Raw genomic sequence first — 25,044 nt, 5'->3', positions numbered from 1 at the left:
TAAAATCACTTAAATTGAACTATTGGTTGAACCAGTTCCATTTATGAACAAAAACACCAAAATAAAACCAAGTAGGGAACTAAAACAACTATGCAACCCAATTCCCCATACTTTAGGTCCATAAAAGTGACTTATTACATAGAAAACCCATCCAATCAAAGGCCCAACATGTATAGAACCCAACCCTTGATAACACTTAATGTAGTTCTAGATTGGTAGGAGACCAACAAGAAGCCAATAACCAGGATCTGCCATGAATAGGGTAGTTTGAATAGGTCAAAATAGGTGTTTTTGGTTAAATTAGGGTTAGGGTTAGGGTTTGAGGGTAGGGACATAGGGTTAGGGTAAGTTGATGTAGAGGAGTCTATCAGTGAAGGTTACGTTAAGTTTTGATAGGTCTAATAGTGTAAACTTCGTTTGGCAGCAACTTAGGTTTAGGGTTTTGGGTTTTTGAAAAGAGAATAATGGGGGAATATAGGGTTTAGGATGAGAGTTTAGGGCAGGGGCTTGGATCAAGTTTCCCTAAGGGTGAGAGGGAGATTTGGTCCAAGTTTGGGGTGATTCTGAGGGTTGGTTTGGTCTAAGGAAGTTTTAGGGTTTTGGGGAATGATTTGAGATGGGGATGTTAGGGTTTTAGATGGTTGGAATGGGCAGCAAAAGAGATCAAGTTCTCCTAATGGGCAGGGGGTTAAGTGTTCCTATTTTGGAGTCCGTAGATGCCTGGTTAGGTCTAAACAGGTTTTTTATGTTGGCAAAGTAAAAATAAAAAAAGGGGGATTCTTAGCGTTGGGATGTGAGAGGATTAGAAGAAGAAAAGCGGGGATGGGGAATACTTCTAACTCACTGTTGTTGCAGAGAAATCTTGGCAGCAGCTTGTTTGAAGATGAAAACTTGAATAAAAATTGAATCTTGAACTAGAACTTGAAGGAGATATTCAAAGAACCACCCAAGCTTCACACCGCAAGTTGTCGATTGGATCAAATACCAATCTCACCAGCCTTGATCAAACACAAGATAAAAATCTTCATTGGAGAAGAAGAGCAGCAAAAAGCTTTTCATCACTGTCAAAATTCGTCGTCAATACCATGCCCTCCTTACAACCTTATATAAAAGACCCAGAAATAGACTCCTATACTAAAAAGGAAAGGTCTAACCCAATCCTTAACCTATTATGTAACTTAAACTAACTAGAAAACTAAAATAGACTCCAAACAAAGTCCTAGTCCAGCCCCACTAAACACTTAAAAGAAAACTACTAAAATCGTTTAAATTGAACCATTGGTTGAACCGGTTCAATTTATGAACAAAAACACCAAAACTAAGTATGGAACTAAAACAACTAATCCCATATGCAACCCTTGTGAAATCACCTAGAGGGGGGTGAATAGGTGAAGGTTTGAAGATTAAAAATAAATGCAACACAAAAATACCAAACATAAAGACAAGCAATAAAGATAAATATAAGAAGAGAGACACAAAGATTTATAGTGGTTCGGCCAATTCGTGCCTACGTCTACTCCTCTCAACTTAGAGAGAATTCCACTAAAGCAAATCTTGAGTGAGAGCAAGAGAACTCGTACAAATCTTGATTAAGAGCAAGAGAACTCAACTACTCTTGATTCCGAGCAAGAGGACTCAACTACTCTTGATTCCGAGCAAGAGGACTCAAACAACTTATGCAAAGTGAAAATAAACACTAAGGGGTTTAGTATTACCTCAAACCTTAGTGAAAACTATGCTACCTTTCAAACAGTGAAGCTTAAATGCAAATATGTATGAAGGGAGCTTAAGTGAGATTGAATGCCTTGGATTGGTGCTTGAAATCTCACTTGGGAGTGACTTGTTCTTGGAGGCTCTTGATTATGATTCAATGATGTTAATTGATGTGCTTAGAGCCTAAAACAATTAGGTATTTATAGCTAAAGAAGCTAGAATTAATTAGGAATCCAATTAAGGAACGGATTCCACAGTCTATAAATAATCTAGTATACTGGATGTCAATCCAGTATGCCGGATCACCTAATTTCCTTTTAAAACAAAGGAATAACGAATAAATTATAACAGTCATATCTTGATCCGGTATGCTGGATTATGATCCGGTATGCCGGTTCATGATCCGGTATGCTGGATTACAATCTGACGTGGGCTGGAAGGCTACTGCAGGCAATTTCCTGAGATTGCAACACTGATCCGGTATGCCGTTTCATGATCCGGTATGCTGGATCATAAAATTTCTGTTGACATTATTAAGTCCTTTATTGGACTTACTTGGGTCAATTCCATTGGACAAGTCCGGGCCAATTTCTTTGGTCTTAGTCCAAGTGAGAAGTGTCTAAAACAACCTCCTAGGGTCACACTACATGTATGCATGCGTGAGTGTGTGCATTACATATGAACTTTAACAAATGAATTTACAACTTAGTACATTTCTAAGTTTTCACAATTCTTTAAGTCTTTAACTTCACTTATTTACATGAGTATCTTCAAAGTGAGTTCCTCTAACTTGTCTTGCTCAAAAGTTGTTCTCCATTCTTCATGATTCTTTGATGTCTTGAAAGATTGGACAAGTTCAATTTGCTTTGAGCATCAATCTCTTGAATTGAGTGCTCCCCCTCACTTGATGCTCCGCTCTTCTCTATGCATCTTTTAGAAAAGAGTTGGTACAACTAACTTATTTGTTGTCATCAAAACCATAATGGGTGATGTGTGGAATTTACCCCAACAACCCTACCCATACTTTAGGTCCATAAAAGTGACCTATTACATAGAAAACCCATGGGATCAAAAGGCCAAACATGTATAGAACCCAACCCTAGACTTATTCCTAATAAAACAAGCCTATTTTGGTGATGAATCTGCATCACAAACTTGTACCATTGTGATTTGCAAAATGTTAAATGGGACAAGAATACACCACTTTTAGATAGTAGAAACGTAGAACCATTATTTACCCAACAAATTCAATTAAATAAGAGCCAAAGATTCCAGCTAACCTTGTGTGCTTTTGTCTCCTTCCAAACATTACCAGCTGTGCCAAGAACAATAACCACCACCAATTGAAATAGAAATATTGCCCCCATCAATCTATCAATCATTGTATCAACTGCTGTAAGTTTTGGTTCTGGTACACCTCTACTCATGCCCAGTTTGGTTTCATTACCTGAAAAATAAGATGAAATAAATAAAATTAAGAATGGCATTGAAAACATGGCAATCCTTTTTTAGCAATTACTATTTATATCGCATTAGCATGTAATTCAATATGTGATAATTCATAGTTAAAAAACTAATACATTTATCTAGGAATTATTTCCTGGTGTTCAGTTAAATTGTTAATCTGGAAATAGAGATGTATGCCAATGTTTCACACAGATTTATATAAGGCCATTTTTGCTTGTGGCCCCACACAAGCATCTTTCAAGACAAGAGACTGGATAAATGTCACTGCATAGGGTTTTTTTTTTTTGGAAAAATAAATTCATTACCAAACACCCAGAGGGGGCAGGGGGAAAAAAGGGGGGGTATACAAGGAGAAGGGGGAAGAAAAGAAGGGGGGGAACAGAAAAGAAAACTTTAGGCCATCCTAAAAGGAGGAGGCCGCGGCAAAAGAGAGCTGTCTAAACCCCAGGTAACAGCAATATGCCTGTTCCTTGGGGGTGTCAATAATGGATCTATGGGGGATGGAGCTGAGCTTAGAGGAGACATCGAAAGAGATGGCTTTCCAAATCAAGTCGAAGGAGAGAGAGTTGGAAGTCCATCTCCTAAGGTTCCCCTCCATCCAAATGAACACAAGCTTTCCAACAGTGTCTCAGAGAGTGCAGCCATGGAAGGTCATGTCCATCCAGAGCCATTCTCGATCAAAGGGCAAAGGTCTCCTGCTACAGGGCCAAATGGATGGGAGGGCTTTGTCCAGATGGAGGATGTAAAGGGGCAGGCAAAGAAAAGATGGGCAGTGTCCTAAGAACCGTTCCAACAGAAAATGCAAGAGGGGGAGACAGGGATGTTACGGTGAAGGAGGAAGGCTTGGATGGGGAGGCAAAGGTTAAGGGTTCTCCAGACCGTGAAGCTATTGTGGGGGATGAGGCCTTTGAACCAAACTAGTTTGTACCAAGGGACAGAGGGTCTAGGGTTACGAACAAAATTCCAGGCCGATCTAAAGCTAAAAAGACCGTTGGGGGATGGGAGCCAAATGACCTTATCCGCAAGAGCTGGGGGGGAGGGACTGCCAGATCTGAGAGAGGATAGGGATATGAAGGGTATGGGGAGACCAAGAGCCAAGTGAGATGATGGAGGAGAGGGGCTGATTTGGGGATGCCGGAGGAGTAAATCGCTCTGGCTCCAAAAACATTGTAGAGAACCCCTAAGGGGTGCCAGGGATCGAGCCAAAGGGAGGTGGAAACGGTTTTGTTACAAGTTTGTGACATGTTCGTTTGCTGTTGCAAGGCCAGATTTGTGATTGAGTGGAAATAAAGATTTTTCTGAGGATTTTTATTTATTTTGGAGCATATTCTTATGTCATGACAGTGCGATGTGGAACGAGATGATGACTTGTATTAAGAGGGTTGCCAAAGATGTGCAAGGAAAAGCGAAGGGTAGTCGTCAGGCCCATAGGGAGACTTGGTGGTGAAACAATGTGGTCCAAGCAGCCATTAAGGTCAAGAAAGATTATTTTAAGTATGGAAGAAGAACTCGACTGAAACCTGTCGAAACCACCGAGTTAACTCGGTTTCGCAAGTTTCCGAGATGAGTTGAAGGGTGATTTTAAAAAATCCAGGGTTTCGATCGAAATTCGATGGTTTCGACTAGTTTTGACCGAGATGTTGGTAATTTTGCAAGTTTCGACACTTAATGCCCATCGAAACTTGGGGAAACCTGGCTCGAAACCAGTACAGATACTTAAGTATGCCAGTAACCAGGCCAGAAACCAGGACGAACACTTATTTAAGTAAATGTTTTTGTATTTGTATTTCATTTACTTGAGATATTATTCATAAATAAGCAAATACCCCCTATTTGAATCTAATAAAAATAGTTAAAAAGTTAAATTCCAAAAGGAAAAAAAGTCAACCCTCTAGTTCAAGAACAAAAACTGGATTTTCGACGATAGGTGCAATTTTCAACTTTCTAATGTTGAGGTTTTTCACAAATCTAAAAATTTCATAAATCTTAATACGGTAAAACATTGCTAAAAACCAAAAGTGCGGTAAAATATTCAATTATTTTAATGTTTAAAAAAATATTTTCATTCAAAGCGATTTTGATAGCATTCGCGCTCACCAAATTAAGTTTGATTGGTACATAACTCCTTCAATAAACTAGATTTAAGAAATCTTGTACTTGTTGGAAAGCTATCAAAACAAAGATTTCTAACAAATCCAAGATTGCTTAAGTCTGATTTATATTAAAGGTGTTATGTTCCAATCAAACCTTATTCGATACCATGTCCAAGAACAATATACAATATCAAACTTGGATCAAAACCACAAGTATTATTTTTAGTGTTCTCCATGTGAAACTAATGCATGGATTGAATTTAAAATGTAAAAAATAGGCAGCACAACAAGAATCAGGGCAAAAACAACTTCTGGGCCTCGAAACCAAGGTTCGAGTTAGCCTGGAGAAAGTTCCAGGTTTTGACCGAGATATGGTCGAAACCGAGATGAACTCGGTTTCTGGCTGATCGAAACCTAGTCGAAATCCAAGTTTAGAACCTTGGTTTTAAGACATGGCAAAGGACTAAAGAAACAAAAGATAAAAAGAGGTAAAATGATGCCACTAACAAAACTAGGAAGATTGTGGAGATGGTTAGGGCGAAGAAATATGGGGACCTCTATACCAACCTAAACACAAAAGAAGGGAAAAAAGGTATATATGATAGCTAAGATGAGAAAAAGAAGAGTAGAGATTTCGATCAAGTGAGGATGGAAGAGTGTTGGTAAGGGATGAGGACAATGTGAAGAGATGGGATGAATATATTTGTGACCTACTAAATGGAGATAGTTCGAGCAGAAATGACCCGAAAGATTACATTATTCAGCAAGAGACCATATGTAATAGATATGTACGAAAGGTTAGTATGGCGGAAGTTAAAGAAGCCTTAAGAAAGATGAAAGCAGACAAGACACCAAGCCCTGATGAGATTCCAATAGAAGTGTGGAAAACCCTAGGAAGTTGTGGGGTATATTGGTTAACCAATCTGTTTAACAGGATTATGAACACAAGGAAGATGTCAGAAGAATAGAGGAGAAGCATTGTAGTCCTGATCTACAAAAAATAAAGGTGATATCCAAAGCTGCAATAACTATAAAAGCATTAAGCTAATGAGTCACACTATGAAACTTTGGGAGAAGGTTATTGAAGCCAGTTGAGAAGAGAGACAAGTATCTCGATGAACCAATTTGGCTTTATGCCAGGTAGATCCACGACAAAAGCCATCTACTTATTAAGGAGGCTCATGGAGATATAGAGATAGCAAGAAGGATCTCCATATGGTCTTTATTGACCTAGAAAAAACCTATCACCGAGTCCCTAGAGATTTAATCCGGCAAGTTCTAGTGAAGAGAGGAGTGCCAAGTAAATATGTGGATGTAATTAAAGATATATAGAAGGGCATGGTGACTAGTGTGAGATCTGCGGGAAGTCTGAGCAAGGAATTCCCAATCACTAAGAGTCTCCTCTTTGGCATACATGTCCCTAAGACCCTTTGGTCTGATGCCCTTCTTACTGCTGCCTTTTTAACTACTAAACTTCTTGGCTCCAAATTCCCTTTGGAAAGATTGTCTCCCCAGACTTCTGCTTTCTCTCTTCCTCCCAAGGGGTTTGGGTGTGTTTGCTACGTCCATGTCAATAAATCTGCTAGGACTAAGCCTGATCACAAGGCCCTTAAATGCATCTTTCTCTAAAGGCTATAAGTACTACCATCCCTCTTCCCGCCAGCGACTTCTTTCCAAAGACATCAGCTTCTTTGTGTCTGTTCCCTTCTTTACTCCTGTTTAGCATCCCCTTCAGGGGGAGAATAGTAGGAGTAAAGAGGCTACTGAAGTCATCCCTTTTCTTCACCCCCTTGTCTATTCATCCATTTCAGCTTGATGTTGGGAAACATAAAGAGGTGAAGATTGTTGATATTTGTGATAATACATGTGTTGGTTCTGACAATACAAAGGAGTTAAAAGTGTACAAAAGAGGTTGCTAGAGGAAGAAGACCTGCCAAGAGTCTTCTTTGGATCCACATCCTAAGCTCAACCCTCCTCAGTCATTTAATACTTCTTCTCTTCCCTCTAAGTTAGATCTTCCCATTATTGTTCGAAAGTGCAAGAGAGTTTGTACTAATCCCATAGCCCAGTTTGTCTCCTATGGTGCTCTATCTCCCACAAATAATTGCTTTTACTACTGCCCTTTCCACTATTTCCATTCCCAAGAATGTTGGTAAGGCCATATCTGACCCCAAGCGGAAGCAAGCCATGTCTGAGGAAATGCTGGCACTTGAAAAAAAATGCACTTGCAAACTGGTTGATCTTCCCAGGGGGAGAGTTCCAGTTGGATGTAGATGGGTCTACACAGCCAAGTACCAATCAGATGGTAAAATTGAGAGATACAAGGCTAGGTTGGTGGCCAAGGGATAAGGTTAGGTGTATGGGATTGACTATCAGGAAACATTTGCTCCTGTGGCTAAGCACAATTCTATAAGAGTTCTCTTATTATTGGCAGCCAATAGAGATTGGCCACTATATCAATAAGATGTGAAAAATGCCTTCCTCTATGGTCACTTAGAGGAGGAAGTGTACATGCAGCCTCCTCTTGGCTTCAAATTTCCTTCAGCTGAAGGGAAGGAGTGTCTCCTCAAGAAGGCTTTATATGGTCTCAAACAGTCCAGAAGCTTGATTTGAGAGGTTTAGACAAACCATTTTGAAGAATGGGTATTCCCAGAGCCAAGCTGACCACACTCTATTTACCTGGAAAGGTAATGGTACCATCACAGCCCTTATTGTCTATGTTGATGACATTGTAGTAACTGGAGATGACAGAGCCGAGATAGATAGGCTGAAGACCTACTTGGCTCAACAGTTTGAGATTAAAGATTTCGGTCCCTTGAAGTATTTCTTGGGAATTGAAGTGTCAAGGTCCAAGAGGGGAATCAACATATGTCAAAGGAAGTATGTTCTTTTTTTGTTGAAAGAGACACACATGTTGGGCTGCAATCCAACAAGTTCTCCTATTGAGCAGAATCACAAACTAAGAGAAGATTGTGGTCCCTCTCTTGTTGATGCAGGGAAGTACCAGAGGCTAGTGGGGGAAGCTCATCTATCTATCTATGACTTGCCCAGATATTTCTTATGCAGTGGGAGTGGTGAGCCAATTTATGCATGCTCCCAAGAGTGGGCACTTGGATGTTGTATACCGCATTCTCAGACTCTTGAAGTCTTCTCCAGGGAAAGGACTATTATATGCCAAGCACAATCACTTGAGAGTAAAAGGTTTCACAAATGCCGATTGGGTTGGATCCATCTCAGACAGAAGGTCTACATCTGGTTATTGAACATTTGTGGGTGGTAACTAAGTCACATGGAGAAGCAAAAAACAATCTGTTGTAGCTAGATCCAGTGCAAAGGCAGAATTTAGGGCTATGGCTCATGCAGTTTGGGTTTGCGATCCCATATGGTTGAGACGATTGGTCCAGGAGTAGGGGTTTGATACTGAAGAACCTATGCGGCTCTACTGTGATAACAAAGCAGCTAAGCATTGCTCACAATCCATAGCAACATGACAAAACAAAACGCATTGAAGTGGACCCGTACTTCATCAAGGAGAAGATAGACTCTAGCTACATTTGCACCTCTTTTGTGAAGATTGGTTATCAATTGACGGACATCTTCACCAAAGGGCTCACTTCTCTGTAGTTGGTACCCTATTATGCAAGCTGGGAATGCATGACATTTATTCTCCAACTTGAGGGGGAGTGTTAGAGTTTATGCAGTAAGGGTACTTTAGGAACTAGTTTGTTGACTAGTTGCCTTATATTATAATTTCTCATATTTACCTTTACCTCCCTAGGGAGGTGCACGTAATTCCTTCCTTATTATTAGTGAAGTAATATAGGTGTGGGGGAGAGAATACTCCAACACACAACATTTGCACGATCATCTCTCTTCTCTTCTCTTCTCTTCTCTTCTCTTCACTTCTTCTTCTTTTTCTCCAACCTTCTACTTCCATCTATCTCCTTGCTCTCCTACATTCCTTAACTTCCAACTAATGTACCTCCATCGTAGTTGCTTGATGGACCAGACTAATAGGGCTATCGGGGACCTAGGAAGGAGAAGATGCTATCGACGAATGATGCCACACCCTGCGACTGATCATTATGAGTAGTGCGGAAAGAAGATGATGAAGAGCCATTTCCACCATACCCGACATTGGATGTGTCTGTGGAAAATGATGGTGCACGGCACTGTCTAAGCTGCCTGAACCCACTACTACCCTCCAGACTGAAGCCTCCAATTGTGTCAGACAAAAAAGAAACATTTATCTCCATGTCAATACTATCATGCTCCTCATCTAGTCTAAACCTGCGATGCGGGACTCTGGTATAACCTGCACGTGTGGGGGCACATGCACCATAGTCAACATCCTGAGTAACATGATCAAACTGAGTCTCTACTGTGAATCGGATGGACTCCGGCTCCTCTACCTAGTCATACTCCTCTTGAAGGCTTGCATATCTATCTCCATCACCACCACCACCACCATCATCATCAACACCAGCAAAGGGCAACAATGAGCGAGTGCGGCCATTGGAATACCACCAGTCAATATCCTCATCATCCCCGCCAGGCTGGACTCAAAAGGTCTAGGTGTCTGTGTGGACGTGACCCTCTCAAGAAGACATGAACTCGCTAACACCAGCCCCCATCTCACTGGAAATCTCAGGGTCGGGCCTACCACCAGCCTGATCAATCATCGAGTCACCGCGAACCCTCACCCACTAGTACAGGGGATTCTCCTCATCTGATTCCAACTGGAAGATGTTGCTGAGTTCAATTGGGTCTTTGTCATTCTCCATCCCTATGCGTATGTGCTAGATCTCAAATCTCATATTCTCCTGTTGAAGTGCACAAACAGCAATTACTCAAGACGTTTATGACCCAACCAGTTCCGGCTCTTCGAGTAGAAGAGTGAAAAGTGAAAACGTACTCCAATTGCACTTGCATCCAGAGGCAAACCATGTATGGGAAAGCACTTTATTCTATGTTTCTCATCCAATGGTGAGGTTGCTCCATTGTGACCTAGTGGTCGTGGGTTCGAGTAAGAAAACAGCCTCTTCGTGAAGAAAGGGTAAGGCTACATACATTATGACCCTCCCCAGATCCCGCAATAGCGGGAGCCTCGTGCATTGGGTACCCCTTTTCTTTTTCTTAGCCAACAATAGGAGTTACAAGAGATTATTCAGTTACAATAACAGTTTCCCAGTTTGAGTTCATTTTGTTTGAGTCGTTCTCTTTATATATATACATAAGCAACCCCTCGAAATAGACACATTGAAATTGAATAATAAAATTTTATAGAGAGAATGGAGGGTCAGTTGCCTAAGAGCGTACAGCTCCGCAGCCGAAATGGAGACCGATGGTCTTATATCCAAGCATATCCTCATTAGCTTGCGCTCGTGTTTGCCGCTCACGATGTTTCTTTTCTCAAGGTCATGAGCTGTGTCTATGCGTGCTATTCGTTGGAATTGGTCAACGGCTGCCGTTGCCCTCCTCTGGCTTGTCTTGATTCAGCTGTGAACTTCCTCTTCTTCACTCTTCTATTTCCTAAGTTCTTCATCCTCTTTCCTCCTTGTTCCTTCTCCTTTTCTTCTTGTTAGTTGGATGCCCTGTTCGGATGTAGGCTCATCTTGCATACAAATTCTGGGGGTCCCAGGTCCTGCATCCACCAAGAACATTTCTTCCCTTAAGCGTAAAACTGCAGATTGTGAGGCGTTTCCACTACATAAGAAAAAATTGGAATTAGATTTTGGAAATGATCGACTCAAATAGATGCTCATCATAAGCTTTTTTTTTTTCCTCCTCTTCCTATTGATCAGAAGCATCCAGCAGCGCTTGGGCTGTTCCCGAGCCAGGTTCCCTGGATCCATTCTGACCTAAATGGATGAATGAAGAAGGGAGCGGGCAGATACGACGGCCACACACACACCTCTTTTTAGCCGACTAAAGCCGGATCCACTACACGGCTAGGATCAGAGAAAGATTGAGAAAGCAACCTAAACCTACCGCATTCAGTTCTAGCTATTTCTGCACCTTCTGGTCGACCTGAACAACAAATACGGATCCCCTCCACCCCATTTGGCATTACTAATGGAATATCCCTCACTATTTGACTAAAAATGGAACGAAATGATCTTGTTTTGTTCCTCGGTTGACACCACCTTTGTTTAAGCAAGAGAGAACTTGATCTTTCTCATGTCTTGCTCTTTCAACTTCAAATTCTGGGGTTTGAATCACAACCTCAGGGAAACCCTGTATGCATAGTTCCAGTCTGAAAGACTGGCTGAATTGATATTTTTGAACAGAAACTCAGACCTGATTCTTCTTCTTCCACCAGGTTCAGTTCAGGGGTCATTTGATTAATTTCAGACAATTGCACCAAGGGATTATTGTGTAGAATTCATAGGGAGTTATTGATCTTCGCCAAAAGTTTCAGTTTGATTGGAGATCATACAAGGGAGTTCTCTCTAATGAAACAGCTTCTGGTTCTACTGCTGGTTTCTGTTCAACGAGAGGAAGAAGACTTCAAGTTTTGATATTTGCCTTTAAGGAAGTTCTTATAATCTGCACAAAACCCATACTTTCTAAATTTGATTCTGTTTTATCCCCCATTCTAATATTCAATTCTAGATTGATCCTTCCCTAAAAATTTATTTAACAATTAGTCTCCCTTCCTGCATAGTTCAAAAACTTGGGTTACGGTTTCGTTTCATTTCGTCCTGACCGAACTAACCGAAATGGCAGACATTTCGCCGAAACAGTGCAATTTTTTTTGGTTGGCCATATTAAGCTCTAATACTTCAGGGAAGCCTTATTTTAGCCTATATAAACATATGTAAACCTTTATATTGCAAGAAAAATCACATAAAGTGGTGCTACGGACTTGCACCCTTGGTTGACACTTGGCAGTTTACGCTGAACCCCATTGTATACCTTGTGTAATACACAGAAAAGGCAGGTAAATTATGCACCATGAATGAAGAAACAAAAAAAAATATGTACATAAACAAAAGAAAAAAAATCCAACACCATGAGGCCATAGATTGGGCTCCAATGTCTTAACATATAAAAAATTCATCACCAACTTTCGGGTATTTATCATAATTTTTGCAAAAACTCATTTTTTGGAAGAAGCTCATACCTTTAACTGTTGAATGTGGTCAAATCTTCACTAATATGCAACAAACGATGTAGTTTGAGTGACATGGAAACCCCCAGCAGCGTATTCCAGCAGTGTGTGGAGGTGAGGCGGTAAAAACCAGCAAATAATGTGGGTTTTCCTTCTTCCTGTAGAACAAAGGGGAGAAACAAGGCGAGATGTTCGAGTGGCTCGAAACAGGGTATTTATAATATCTCCTAAACCGTATCACCGAAACGATACGCTATGGGGTCAAAATTTCAGCGAAACACCAAAATTTTGACCGAAACAGTGTTGAATCCCTGATTTGTGTGGCTTTAAGTCTCGGCCATGTCGCTGAGGAAGATTTGAACCACCTTTCTTTGCTTGCCCCTCTCTTTGTCCATTTGGAAAGGCATCCTTGATAAATGCTGGCCGCGTAGTCGAAGAATTCTCCCCTTCTCAAGGGAGTGGATTTGGGGGTGGACATGACTTTTGCTGGCTCCTCTATTTGTGACAAAATTGGAAAGCTGGCCTTTTGGGCTACCATCAATCATATTTGGATGGAGCGTAATATTAGGAAATGGACCTCCAACTCTTGGCCTCTTCGACAGATTTGGGATTCCATTTCCTTTGACATTAAAGCCAAGCTCTCTGTTATTTCTACTTCTTGTAATGACACCCCAAGGAATAGGCATATTGTTGTTTCCCGGGATCTTTCTTCATCCTTTCTCCAGTCGGCTGCCTTCTCTGTTTGAGGCTGGGTCTGCTTGTGTATTGTTGTATATTTCATTCTTTTCCTCCTTTTGGGGGCCTATGTAGTTTTTTTCTTTTTTTTCTTTTTTTTTTTTTGAACAAAAAAATCAGTACCAAAACCCCTAAGGCAGGGGAGGAAGAGAAAAAGGGAGGCGGGAATACAGAGGGGAAGGAGAAGGGGGAGGGGAGCTATACAAAACTCAAGCCACAGACTTAGGGAGTCTGGCTAGAATAACAAAAGAGAGAAGAATCTAAGCCCCAGGTAACAACAATGTGCCTATTCCTTGGGGAGTCTATAAGGGATCTATGGGGAAGCAAATGAAGTCTAGAGTAACATAAAAAAAGATGGCTTTCCCAATCATGTCAATAGACCGGGAGTTGGAAGTCCATCTACAAAGATTCCGCTCCATCCAGATGTGAGAGATAGCAGCCTCGAACACAAGCTTGCCAACAGTGTCACAAATAGAGCTACCAAAAAAGGACATATCGAGCCAAAGCCACTCCTGGGCGAAGGAAAGGAGTCGTCTGCTATGGGGCCAAATGGAATGAAGGGTTTTTTTCCAAATAGAGGAGGCTAGGGGGTAGGAAAAGAAAAGGTGGTCAACATCCTCAAGGCCATTCCAGCAAAGGATACAAGAGGGGGAGACAGAGATGTGGCGGTGAATGAGGAAGGCTTGGGTGGGGAGGCAAAGGTTTAGGGTTCTCCAGACATTGAAGGAGTGTCTAGGTATGTAGCCTTTGAACCAAACAAGATTGCGCCAGGGGACAAATGGGCCATGGGGTCTAACAAAATTTCAAGCAGAGTGGGAGCCATTGTGGGAGGGGAGCCAGGTTACTTTGTCCGCGACTCCGCGTGAGAGGGGTGGGGAGGGGGAGGGGGAAGGAGGGAGAGAGGCCTAGACATGGGTGAGACCAGGGGAATGGGGAGGGAGGGACTAGGAGCAATGAGAAATAAGTAATGAGAGAGGGGCTGATTTGGGGATACCAGAAGAGTAGACTCCTTGGGCACCTAAGAGGTTGAAAAGGACTACAGAAGGGTGCCAAGGATCAAGCCAGAGGGATATGGATGTACCATTACCAATCACTGATGAAGTGGCACTAAGGGCAAGGGGACGAAGGAGAAGGATTTTGCGCCAGACCCAGGAGGGGTCCGTAGGCTGGGGAACAATCCAGATGGAATCGGTTTTGAGGAGGTAAGACTATACTCAATTGACCCAAATTGAATCCTGTTTGGAGGAGATTTTCCAGATCAGCTTAAGCACCCCAACAATATTGTAGTCATGGATACGACGGATGCCAAGGCCTCCTTCAGATTTGGGCCAGTAGATTGATGCCCAACTAATCGGGTGGAGGAATTTAGAGGACTCTTGGCCTTTCCAAAGGAAAGCACAGAAGAGAGCGTCCATAGCTTCGATTGTGGATTACGGAAGACCATAGATACCGCACCAATAGATGTAAGAGGATTGGAGAACGGATTTGATCAGGACAATCCTACCCGTGAAGGAATTGCCCTTCCAAAGCTGAAGCCTCTGGCGGATGAGATCTAACATAGGGGTGTAGTGATGGCTGGTCAGTCTGGCAGGAATAACAGGGAGGCCAAGGCATTTCATGGGAAGGAACCCGAGGGAAAACCCAGTCAAACTGAGGAGGGTGGCTTTAACATCCTCCGAGACCCCGAAAAGAAAGATTTGAGATTTTAAGAGGTTAATGCTCAGCCCCGAGAGAGACTCAAAGAGCTGAAGAGAAGACATGATGGAAGAGATAGAGGATGGGGAAGCCTTGGAGAAGATCATAAGATCGTCTGCAAAGGCAAGGTGGGAGAGGTTGAGACTTTTGCATTTCGGAATGGGGGAGATGAGGTGTTGGTCCGTTTTAGCCTGGATGCTTCTAGATAGGACCTCAAGGGCAAGGGAGAAGAGGAAAGGAGAGAGGGGGCAGTCTTGGCAGATACCAACTTTCGAAGGGAAAAACCCGGCAGGGAAGCCATTAACAATGACCGAGAAGAAGGGAGAGGAGATGCAAGAGTGAATCCAGCGGACAAGACAGGGGGAAAGGACATCTGAGTCATGACATCACAAATGAAGTCCCACCTCAAGGAGTCGAAGGCTTTATGGATGAATTTTTATTCACCCAAAAAAAAAAAGTCTCGGCCATGTCAAAATCACCAAATTTTCGAAATTTCAGCGAGATTTCACTGAGTTTTTGAACTATGTCTTCCTATTTTCTTAGCCAAAGGCGTTTTGAACTTCAATATATTCAGAACTGCCATTGCTCCTTTACATTTGGATTTTTATCACTTAGGTGGACCCATATCGACCCAAAAGCAGGGTTTTCTAACCCGAGGTTGCATAATACCCCCTCTATACAAATATGAACCCTACTAATTCCCAGTATTTCACAGATTCGCATCTCTAATTCTAGAGCAAGAAGAATCATACCAAAATTATATAATATTTGATACTATTCACCAACAGATGGACTGGAACAACATGGTTATTGAATACTATAATATTTATGTGAAAGAGATCACTGCCTAGGCCTCTAGAGCCTGCGCACTCACGCTGGACAATGGGAGTGCACGTGCAAGTATCGCCCTGGGCGGGATTTCCGCCTTTCCATGGGGCAGCGCGGTACTTTCGCGCGCTTCTGTGTCTAGATGCAAGAGCCACACGGGCCACGCGACCAGGTAGTGTCCTTTTCCCAAACATTTATTTATCTTTTCCCTTTTTTTTTCTAATTTATCGCAAAAAAAGGAGACAAAGAAAATATGGCTTACAATAAGATTGCAAATTGGAACTGAGATTTTTTTTTTCCCAGAAAGATAAAAGCTTGCCTGTATACACTGCAACCCCACATGCCCATCCAGTATTTCGCAAGTAACATGACTGAAGCAATGTGTTGTTGATGGTTAAAGGGCACAAATCATTATCAATAAATGGAGGAAACAATCTCAGATTTGCATCAAATCTCCTAATATCCTTGTCTGGATTTGGACATTCAGTGACACCCTGCTCATTTAAGAAAGAAGAGATAAATTAGGTGAACAGTCGAGCCTTCTGGGAAAATATGCTATCAACAAAACTTCTAATCAATAAATAAAGGAACAGGAAAAGATTATGATTGCCTTGATTTTGTGCAACAGTTCAGAAGCAATCCCCGCACAAGCAGAGGGTATAACCCTCGTCTTCAAATCAGTTTCACCATCAAGCGTGGCAGTCTGCAATTGATAGATAAAGAGCATTAAATCATTAATTCATTACTCTTAGGAAGTACAAGAACTAGACTGAATGAGGTGACACAGAAATAGTAATCCACATAAGCATGAATAAGATCAGTTGGACCATCAAACTGTATCCAAACTCAAATAAACCTTGATACAAATGAGTTCTCACTACAAAAAGCATTTCTGAACCAATTTTTACATTATTTAAATAGAAATTCTGTCGGTCATGGATTTATTAAATTGACAAGAATACAGATAGAGACTAGCTCCACAGAGACATAGGATGGGGAAAGCAAACAAACAAAAGAGAACCCAAAAACCATGGATCCAAAACCAGGAAATTAGGAAAAAGAAAAAACCATGTATCAAACCTGACTTCAGTCTCAAATGTGCACTCAATAAATGATAGCCAACCTCCCTCCAAAACAGCAACCTTAAGAACCCAAACAAGAAACAAGACAAAGTCCAAGTCTCCATCATCCTAGCTATCTAACAACTAACAAACACCCATGCAACCTTCCTGCTATCCCTTTCCTCTTCTTCCTCTTACCATGAAGCATGGCCACCCTTGCATGTGTGAGAACACAATAAATCTCATTCCCAGTCGATCACTTTTCAAAGAAATCACAATTTCAATGTGGCAGCTTTACTATTGCAGTAACATCAGGCACGTTTCCCTGACAATAGTCATCCATTTTTGTTCCTCTAGCTGTTCATTATACTTAACTTCTATCAAACCAATAAACTGGCTCAATTTACTTGCTAATCTCTAATGGAAGTTTTGAAGCCTCCTCAACTTTAAATTCAACATTCTTCACCATGTCCCCATTCCGATTATCAATCGGAACATCCTGAGCCAACTCGGATTGGGGCTCTAGATGAATCAGCGAAGCTTGCAACGGACCTCCAAACACGGCCATCTCAGCATCCATCAATTCGACTTCATCCAACACAACTTCGTGACCATTAAGATCAATATAGATGGTGCCTCCCTCTACCATGAACCCCATCTTTAAGCACCACTTCATTCCCCAAAGAACACAAATTAGAGATATCTCCATCCGTGGGGACCACAAGGGATGAAGAGGTAGTGTTGCCTACTACTACTACTCCTCTAGAAGCCAACAAATTGCCACCTAGTCCCTCCTCAACGGGACTAGCGTGAATCAGATTTTGAGTTTCATCAGTATTAGCAATACTGCCAATCGAGACTCTATCTGTAATAAGTTGATGCGACTTCTCAATTTGCTCCACGGGGAGATGAATGACAATGCTTCCCCCCTCCATTGGTTCACCATCAAGTTCCAGATCGTCTTCAGGCCCAGAGGCATCCCCTTCTAGAATATCCTTCATATTATCATAACCTGCATCACCAACAGGGGAGTTGGGACCAGTAGAATCACCATCAGTGGCATCATCAGGGAACCCCATTTGAGTACTACGCCTGCCATTTTTGAGCCAAGAACTCTTTCTTGAAGCAAGAATGGTAGCACCATTATCTATCGCAGCAGTGGCATAGGCAGGCTTGACAGAAGCAGCTCGCACTGAATGAGGATTGCGCAAGAAATGGTCCTCCTCGCCCTGGCATGGCGCTTCCTTTCTCACAGAACCCTCAGAGGAGGTAGGTGTGCCAGAGACTTCCTTTCCCACAGTAGCACTTTCAATCTGAGTTGCGTACCCATCTATCAGACTGCCAGGCTAGCCATCCTCCAACACCCTAGTGTTAGAGACGTTACACTCCCCAGTTTCCAAAGTCTCTAGAGATTCAAATCTATTTTCTATTTGAAGGTGAACCCTCGTACAAGCAAGACTTAAAAGCTGTGGTACTATCCCCAAAAAACCAGTCACAGCTACAACTTCAGGACTCTTAGCAGCAACAGGCCCAGCAGTACCCGCATCCCTTTCAACTCCTTCTTCTTCAACATTGATTTCACCTGCGATAGCAGCAGTCAACGGAGCAGTCTGAGTTGCACCTGAGGTCCTTTCTCTCACAGGAGGCACAACAGATTTTTGCCTTCTTCTACGAGTCTTCGTAGTATGGAACTCTTCCTCCACCGTGGGCTGAACACCATCAATGTTCTCATCTGGTGTCCCCCTCAGCGCGTGCTGCTGATCTTTGGGCTTTAGAGCATATTGTTTCTCTACATGACCAAAGAGAAGACAAGAAGCACACTTTGGTGTTTTCCAGTCATAAACTATCTCCTGAGCAAAGGCAAGACCCCCCGCCTCTTGGATATCAATAGAGTGAACCAAGTCTTGCTTGGCAGAAACTTCTACACATAAACGGGCATAAGACAACCTGTCTTTCGTTTTCGTCCACTTATCAGAGAAGAGAGGGACCCCAATGGTGCTCCCAATAATGCTCAAGGCATTTTCTGTCAAAGATGGAAATGAAGATTTGGGAGGTTCACCCACAGAGGAATAGAGTGCAAAGATATCCTAGAGAGAATAACTGAAGTAGTCCAAGGACAAAGCACAAGAGGCCTACGCTGCACAAACCATAGGCCACCTTCAATAACCTTCAGTTTTTCCTCTTCAACCAAGAACCTGAAGACAAAGACACCAGACTCCAAAATAGAGATATTTACTTCCCCTGTGCATCTCCATTGACGAAGGAGGTTCTCCTTAACAAAAAAGAATGGCAGCCTCTTTCCTAGGAAATGGCCAACCAAGGTGTTACTCCAGAGCTCGAGTTCCTCATTAACCACTCCAGAAGGACAAATGGTCAAGGGCTTTCCTTCCCTACAGCTTGTTTCAACAAAATGAAGCTTAAGACTCTCAGACGTCTCCAAAGCTTAGAGAATAGAGAAGTCCAACTATTCGAAGACTCAGATAAATCAGAAGAAGAGCGCACCTTGGGATGTAAGGATGAGCTAACCACCTCCACTTTAGCCTCCCCATCTCCTTCGTTCACATTAGAAGACCCTGGGAAGGACCCAGCAGCAAAGACAGCTGGAGAAGAAGACCCTTGAAGACGCCTCACCTCACGTACTGCCACCAGGTCTGAAACAGGCGCCTTTACAGAACTATCCCCAAGATAAATACTCAACACAGGGCAGTGGCCAAAACCTCTGGAAGGAAGGGGAGGAAACTCTCCAAGAATCTCAAGCTCTCCAACAGGAACAACCAAACTTATCACGTGCCAGAGACAGCAGCCTCCCAAACCCTCTCCCACCTTTAGCAGCTCCACCCCCAGTACTACCGAAACCTCAACTCTGCCCAGACGGAGGCTTTGGAAGCCTTCCCAGGGTACGGCCACCCATGACCCATGAGGAGTCATTTGATATTGCAAAGGATGGGATTCTACCACCATTGAGCAGCTATCCAAGCCTCTGGATATAAGTGTCTTCCCACTGGGTCCTCCAAGCACGCATTAATTGGCATTGCTCATGGAAAGGTTAATGAGGAACTCTCCCCAACCCTAGACTTATTCCTAATAAAACAATCCCATTTCCGTGATGAATCTGCATCAGCGAGGACGACTTTTGGGCGAGCCCCCAAAGCTGTTCAAAGTGGAATGGTTTTTGCCAGTCCTGGACCAAAATTCAGACTAGGTCACTAGGTCCAAACAGAACTACCAGTAGGCAGGCTGGGATCAGACCAACCTGAACATATCAGGCCAAGTTGATGGTCCCCTTTTTTCCAGTTTTGCTACGTAAAACCAGTTCACAAATCGTAACCATATGATGTTAATCAATCTATGGCTTCAGCTTTAAGAAAATGACAGCAGCTTATAAAATATACCTATCACCTATGTTATGTAGATAAGGTAGTATAATAGTAGGCAATGTTCACCTAAGAAGAGATTTCAGTTCCTATGATAACCATTCAAAAAAATATATTTGATAGATAACAGCAGAAAAACTTTTACTGATGAAAATAAGATAGACATTACAATAAATTTTTTTGTGTAAGACAATCGGGCTTCTTCAAGTCAACTAGAGGGGTGAGGCAAGGGGATCCCTTATCCCCATCTCTTTTCATACTTGCAGAGGAGGTTCTCAGCAGGGGCATTAAAAATCTGTTTGTAGAAGGGCATGCATCCTTTTTCAAGCTACCGAGAGGGTGCCCTGGGGTTTCTCATTGCCTATTCGCAGATGATACTTTTATATTCTCTAGGGCGCTGAAGGGCTCACTTAAGCAGATCATGGGGTTTCTCAGCAGATATGAAGGTTTCTCAGGTCAGCTTGTCAATAGGCAGAAGAGCTGTTTAGTTTTGAGCAGTATGGCGTCTCCAGCTAGGGCCCGCCGGGTAGGGGAGATTACAGGATTCTCACGGAAGTCACTGCCTATCACCTACTTGGGGGCACCTCTCCACTCGGGAAGACTGAAGATTTGTTTGTTTGATGGGTTGGTTGATAAGATAAGAAACAATGTAGCAGGCTGGCAGGGAAGGTTGCTGTCCGCAGGCGGCAGGATCACCCTTTTAAAACATGTGCTCTCTTCGATCCCCATACATGTTCTTGCTACGTTGGTTCCGCCTAAAGCGGTCCTTCGGAGAGTTTATGGAGTATTTGCTGTTTTTCTTTGGGGAAGTTCAGAGTGGGGAAAGCAGAAGCACTGGGTTGGTTGGCAGAAGGTCAGCAGGCCGCTCGAGGAAGGTCGTTTGGGGATTAGGCTGCTAGAGGATGTAGGTCTTTCCCTCAGGCTTAAGGGACTGTGGAGGGCCCTTGCGAAACGGTCATTGTGGAGTGATTTCTTTAAGGCCAAGTACTTTAAGAATCAGCATGTGGCATTTTCAGAGTCGTCTGGGGCTGGTTCGAAGTCCTGGCGGAACACGCTGGCTTACAAGGATCTCCTGTTGAACAACTCCAGATGGTTACTGGGGGTTGGTAATATATTCTTTTGGCTGGATAACTGCACAGGGTTTGGCCCACTGATAGACACTGTGGACAATGGGCTCCTGGTTGACTTGGGGCTGCGGGTAAAGGATGCCATTTGTGAGGATGGTTCCTGGAGGCAGGACGTGCTGGACAGCATAGATTCAGTCATTTAGATGCTATTAGAGATTGTATTTCGTCAGGCTCCTTGTTCCTGTCTGAATGCGAGGACTTGTTGGTTTGGAACCTCTTTGGTAATGGCTTGTTCTCTACCAAGGCTGTTTGGAATGAAGTGTGGGGTAGGGCACCAACGGTTTCCTATGCGAAGTGGATCTGGAATCGAACACTCCCGGTGAAAGTGGGTTTCTTTTCATGGCAGCCCTTGAATGGGAAGATACCTACTGATGACTCCCTGATGTCGCTAGGCATCCCCCTGGCTTCAAAGTGTTATTGTTGTGGTAGGCCTCGGAGGGAGGCGACGGATCATTGCCTCATTGCTGGTGGCACGGCGACCAAAGTCTAGGGCTACTTCTCCCGTGTTTTTTACATTGTCCCTCTCTCTACCCAGGATGCCAGAAGCCGGGTTTTACTTTGGCAAGGGATGGCGGGCTGCCACTGCCTCAGTCCGTATATTACAGGGATTCTGCCCTCTCTGATCATTTGGGAACTCTGGAAGGAAAGAAACAACAGAAGGCACGGGGAAAAGAGGCGGACAGCTAGCTCCATAATTGAATGCATCAAAACTTGGGTGAGGGAGTTACCCTTTCCTCCCAAGGTAGGTACTCACGGGTCTACTAGGGATGGATTATTACTCCAATGTTTTGGTTTGTCGGCTCCCCCTCCCAGGAGGAAACGCCCTACCCCAATATACTGGTGCCCCCCTTTTGTCTTGGTTAAGCTGAATGTGGATGGTGCATGTCGCGGTAATCCTGGCCTGGGCGACGGGGGAGGGATCATCAGGGATCGACATGGGGAAGTTCTGGCTGCTTTCTCTAACTTTTATGGCCCTTGCACTAACTCACTGGCGGAGCTAAGGGCACTGAGGGATGGGCTGAAGTTATGCAAGGTGATGGGCTTAATGGATGTGGTGGTTAATTCTGATTCAGAGGCAACTGTCAAGGGTGTTAATCTGAAGAGGTGCAGACTGTGGGGAGGATGGTACTATGTCAAGGAGATTATGGAGTTAATGGCTTCCACGCGGGCTCACGTGTCCTTTGCTTTCCGGGAGAGCAATAGGGCGGCAGCCTGGTTGGCCAATCACTCTTGTGATACTGAGACATCTGCCAGGTTTCAGCCTGGGAGCATGCCTTTGGGATCCCTTCAAGGCATTCTTCGTGAGGACAAGGCAGGTTTGCCTGTCCTACGAAGCTAATGGCTGTATTTTCTTGCTCATGTAAGGGTTGGTAAGGCTGTCTTGAGTGGTGTGTCCTCTTGGCGTCGTGGGTTGGGGTAAGGTGGAATGTCCCCCCCTGTATTCTTTATTATTTTTCAGGATTCTAATAAAAGCTTAGGGGCCAGCCCGGGTCCCAGGTAATATTCGGGTTAAAAAATAACAACTACATTAAGTTAACCCCTCCTTTCGGAGCAAGACTCGGTCCTTATGAATACCAAGATTAAAGGTACCAATGTCTGAGGCTTCAAGCACAAAGTCATGAACGCACTAGCAAAAGGTGGCACACTCAAGTGAAAAACGTAATGTGCCTTCAGCTCTTACAGTTTGCAAAATAGTCATCATAAGAAACAAGTATCATGCACCAAAGAAGTTAGCACCAATAAACATTACAAAAATGCAGGCAGCCAAGGAGACCATGTTCTAAGTTAAAATCTTCCTAAAACTTTCTGAAGAGAATAATAAGATATTACACATAGCTGCAATAACATGCAAGAATTTATCACCAAGCTGAGTTAAATCATGCACCAAAGAATTGATTACCAAGCCAAGTTCATATTTTACACCACTAGCATGATAATGGGAATCAATAGTTTCTACTGCTCCAGATTAAACAAATACTTACTTGAAAAATAGAAGAAAATGTGTGAGTATTACCTCCACATAGCAGACACCTTGTAGATCAGAAGTACCAAGTAAGACAAGATCACAAGGCACTTCATCATTCTCACGGAGCCAGACTATGTTACCAACATGAATGTCCTGAGCTTGGACCTGTGGGGCAGAGAGAGAGCGAGCATCACAAATTTAGGGAATAGGTCAGATAGTTAATAAGAAAAGCAAATAAAGAGATTACCTAAACTAAGAGCTTAAAAGAGACGATAAAAAATTACAAATTTGTTACTAAAAGTCAGAAACTTTTAAGACAGAAGAATTGCAACTTGCAATCACATTAATGAAACAAGTAGAAACCAAAACATTGAACAGTGAACAGCCATGATCAACAAAGTGACAATCAAGGTTACCTAACATATTAGGCTTTTGAGATATAAAGAATCTTGTTTGGGCCAAATACTGTTTGTGCAGATCCTGAGTGCAAAGGTTGTTCTTTGTTACTTATGGCAATACAATTCTTAATTTTTTCTATCAAAACAAAGGGTTTCTCTATGCAATTGTTCTTGTGAAAAAATCTGTCAATAATAGCCAAGAAAGATAATTTTCCACAACAACAGGACATGTGCACTATGACATTAGAGACAAGGTTTGAAATTTCTGATTTTGACCCCAATTCGATTTTTGTCGAAACCAAAAATATTTTGGTGAAATTTCGGTCTGTTTTGCAAATTTCAGCCCATTTCAACATTGTAATTTTGAGTCATTTCGTTTCAATTTCGGTCGAAACCGAAATAATTCACGAAATTTCGAACCATGATTAGAGATCCTCAACTTTCATATCACACGGTTAAGAAATACATTTGTCTTACAAGCACTTATTACCCTTCTTTTGGGGAGAGGGAGAGTTACTGCCATATCTACATCATCCCAAGCCATCCACCCCTATTTTATTTGTTCACTCTATACAAAGAAATTTCATCCTACCATTTGGTTGAGAACGGGTAGTATAACCCCCTCAACAAACCAACGCCCAAGAATCCTTCTTGGCTCCTTTCTGCTTCTTGGTTTTCTGATATACCTTTTTCTTCAGATCCCAGCATAGTTTCAACCTGAACCAGCTTCCTGAACACCACTACCCTCTATTAGAGGGGGGGAAATATAACAAACCCCTGATGTACATGCAATTCCTAGCCATGAACAAACAGATATTACTGTATCTCATAATGTTCTGAATTCAGATATTTGCAGCTCCTCCAGCAGACAAAACAGGACTAAACCCAACTCATGGGTCTATACACCTGCACCTTAGACTGTAGGAATTCAATGTGAACTCGCAAGTACAAGAAAGCATCCATAGCCAACCATCACACATGGAAAGCAATCTTTCTATAAATAAATCAACAAAAGAACTGATGTTTCTATTCAAAAGCAATCTTTACTCCCACAGAAAGAAAGGAAACATGATGAAGCCCAGCAGAAGAATTCCCCTGACAAATAAGACAAGGAAGTCACAGCAATTCAAACGACACTGCAGCACTGACCACTCCCCAAAGGAAAATAGACATCCCAATTAAACCGGGAGGAAGAAAAAAAAACCTTGCCAGGTATCATAAGCAGACAAGGCTCTATAGTCTATACCAGAAGGACCAGTGCATGATTCTGTTAAGATCATACCAGAAGGACACACCAGCTACAATACCAGAGAAAAGCCAACATCAACAGCCAGTGATCATTCTGTCATATCAATAGACTTGAGCCTATCTCCTTGGTGAAAAAACTTATCAAGCTTTCTAACCATATATATACCAAATAAGAAGACCAAATAACACATTGCACTATCTAAGCCCCTGGTGCTAAACACACCT

The 25,044-nt window shown here is 42.6% G+C and overlaps 1 protein-coding gene across 3 annotated transcripts in view; it reads right to left on the bottom strand.

Moving 5' to 3' along the window:
• LOC122651978 (phospholipid-transporting ATPase 2-like) overlaps positions 1–25,044 on the bottom strand; it is a 127,642-nt gene that overhangs the window by 76,552 nt on the left and 26,046 nt on the right. For all 3 annotated transcript variants that reach the window (XR_006331539.1, XM_043845580.1, XM_043845581.1), the window contains exons 3-6: positions 23,222–23,338; positions 16,256–16,348; positions 15,965–16,139; positions 2,994–3,160 (exon numbers count right to left, since the gene is read on the bottom strand). Coding sequence is in view for 2 of the 3 variants with exons in the window: in XM_043845580.1 (XP_043701515.1) it covers positions 2,994–3,160; positions 15,965–16,139; positions 16,256–16,348; positions 23,222–23,338 (552 nt within the window). In the remaining variant the exon portion in view is untranslated. The remainder of the gene's footprint in view (positions 1–2,993; positions 3,161–15,964; positions 16,140–16,255; positions 16,349–23,221; positions 23,339–25,044) is intronic.

Source organism: Telopea speciosissima, chromosome 2, assembly GCF_018873765.1.
Source record: "Telopea speciosissima isolate NSW1024214 ecotype Mountain lineage chromosome 2, Tspe_v1, whole genome shotgun sequence".
NCBI lineage: Eukaryota > Viridiplantae > Streptophyta > Magnoliopsida > Proteales > Proteaceae > Telopea > Telopea speciosissima.
Note: the sequence above shows the minus strand (reverse complement) of the source record. Positions and strands in the feature narration are given on the sequence as shown.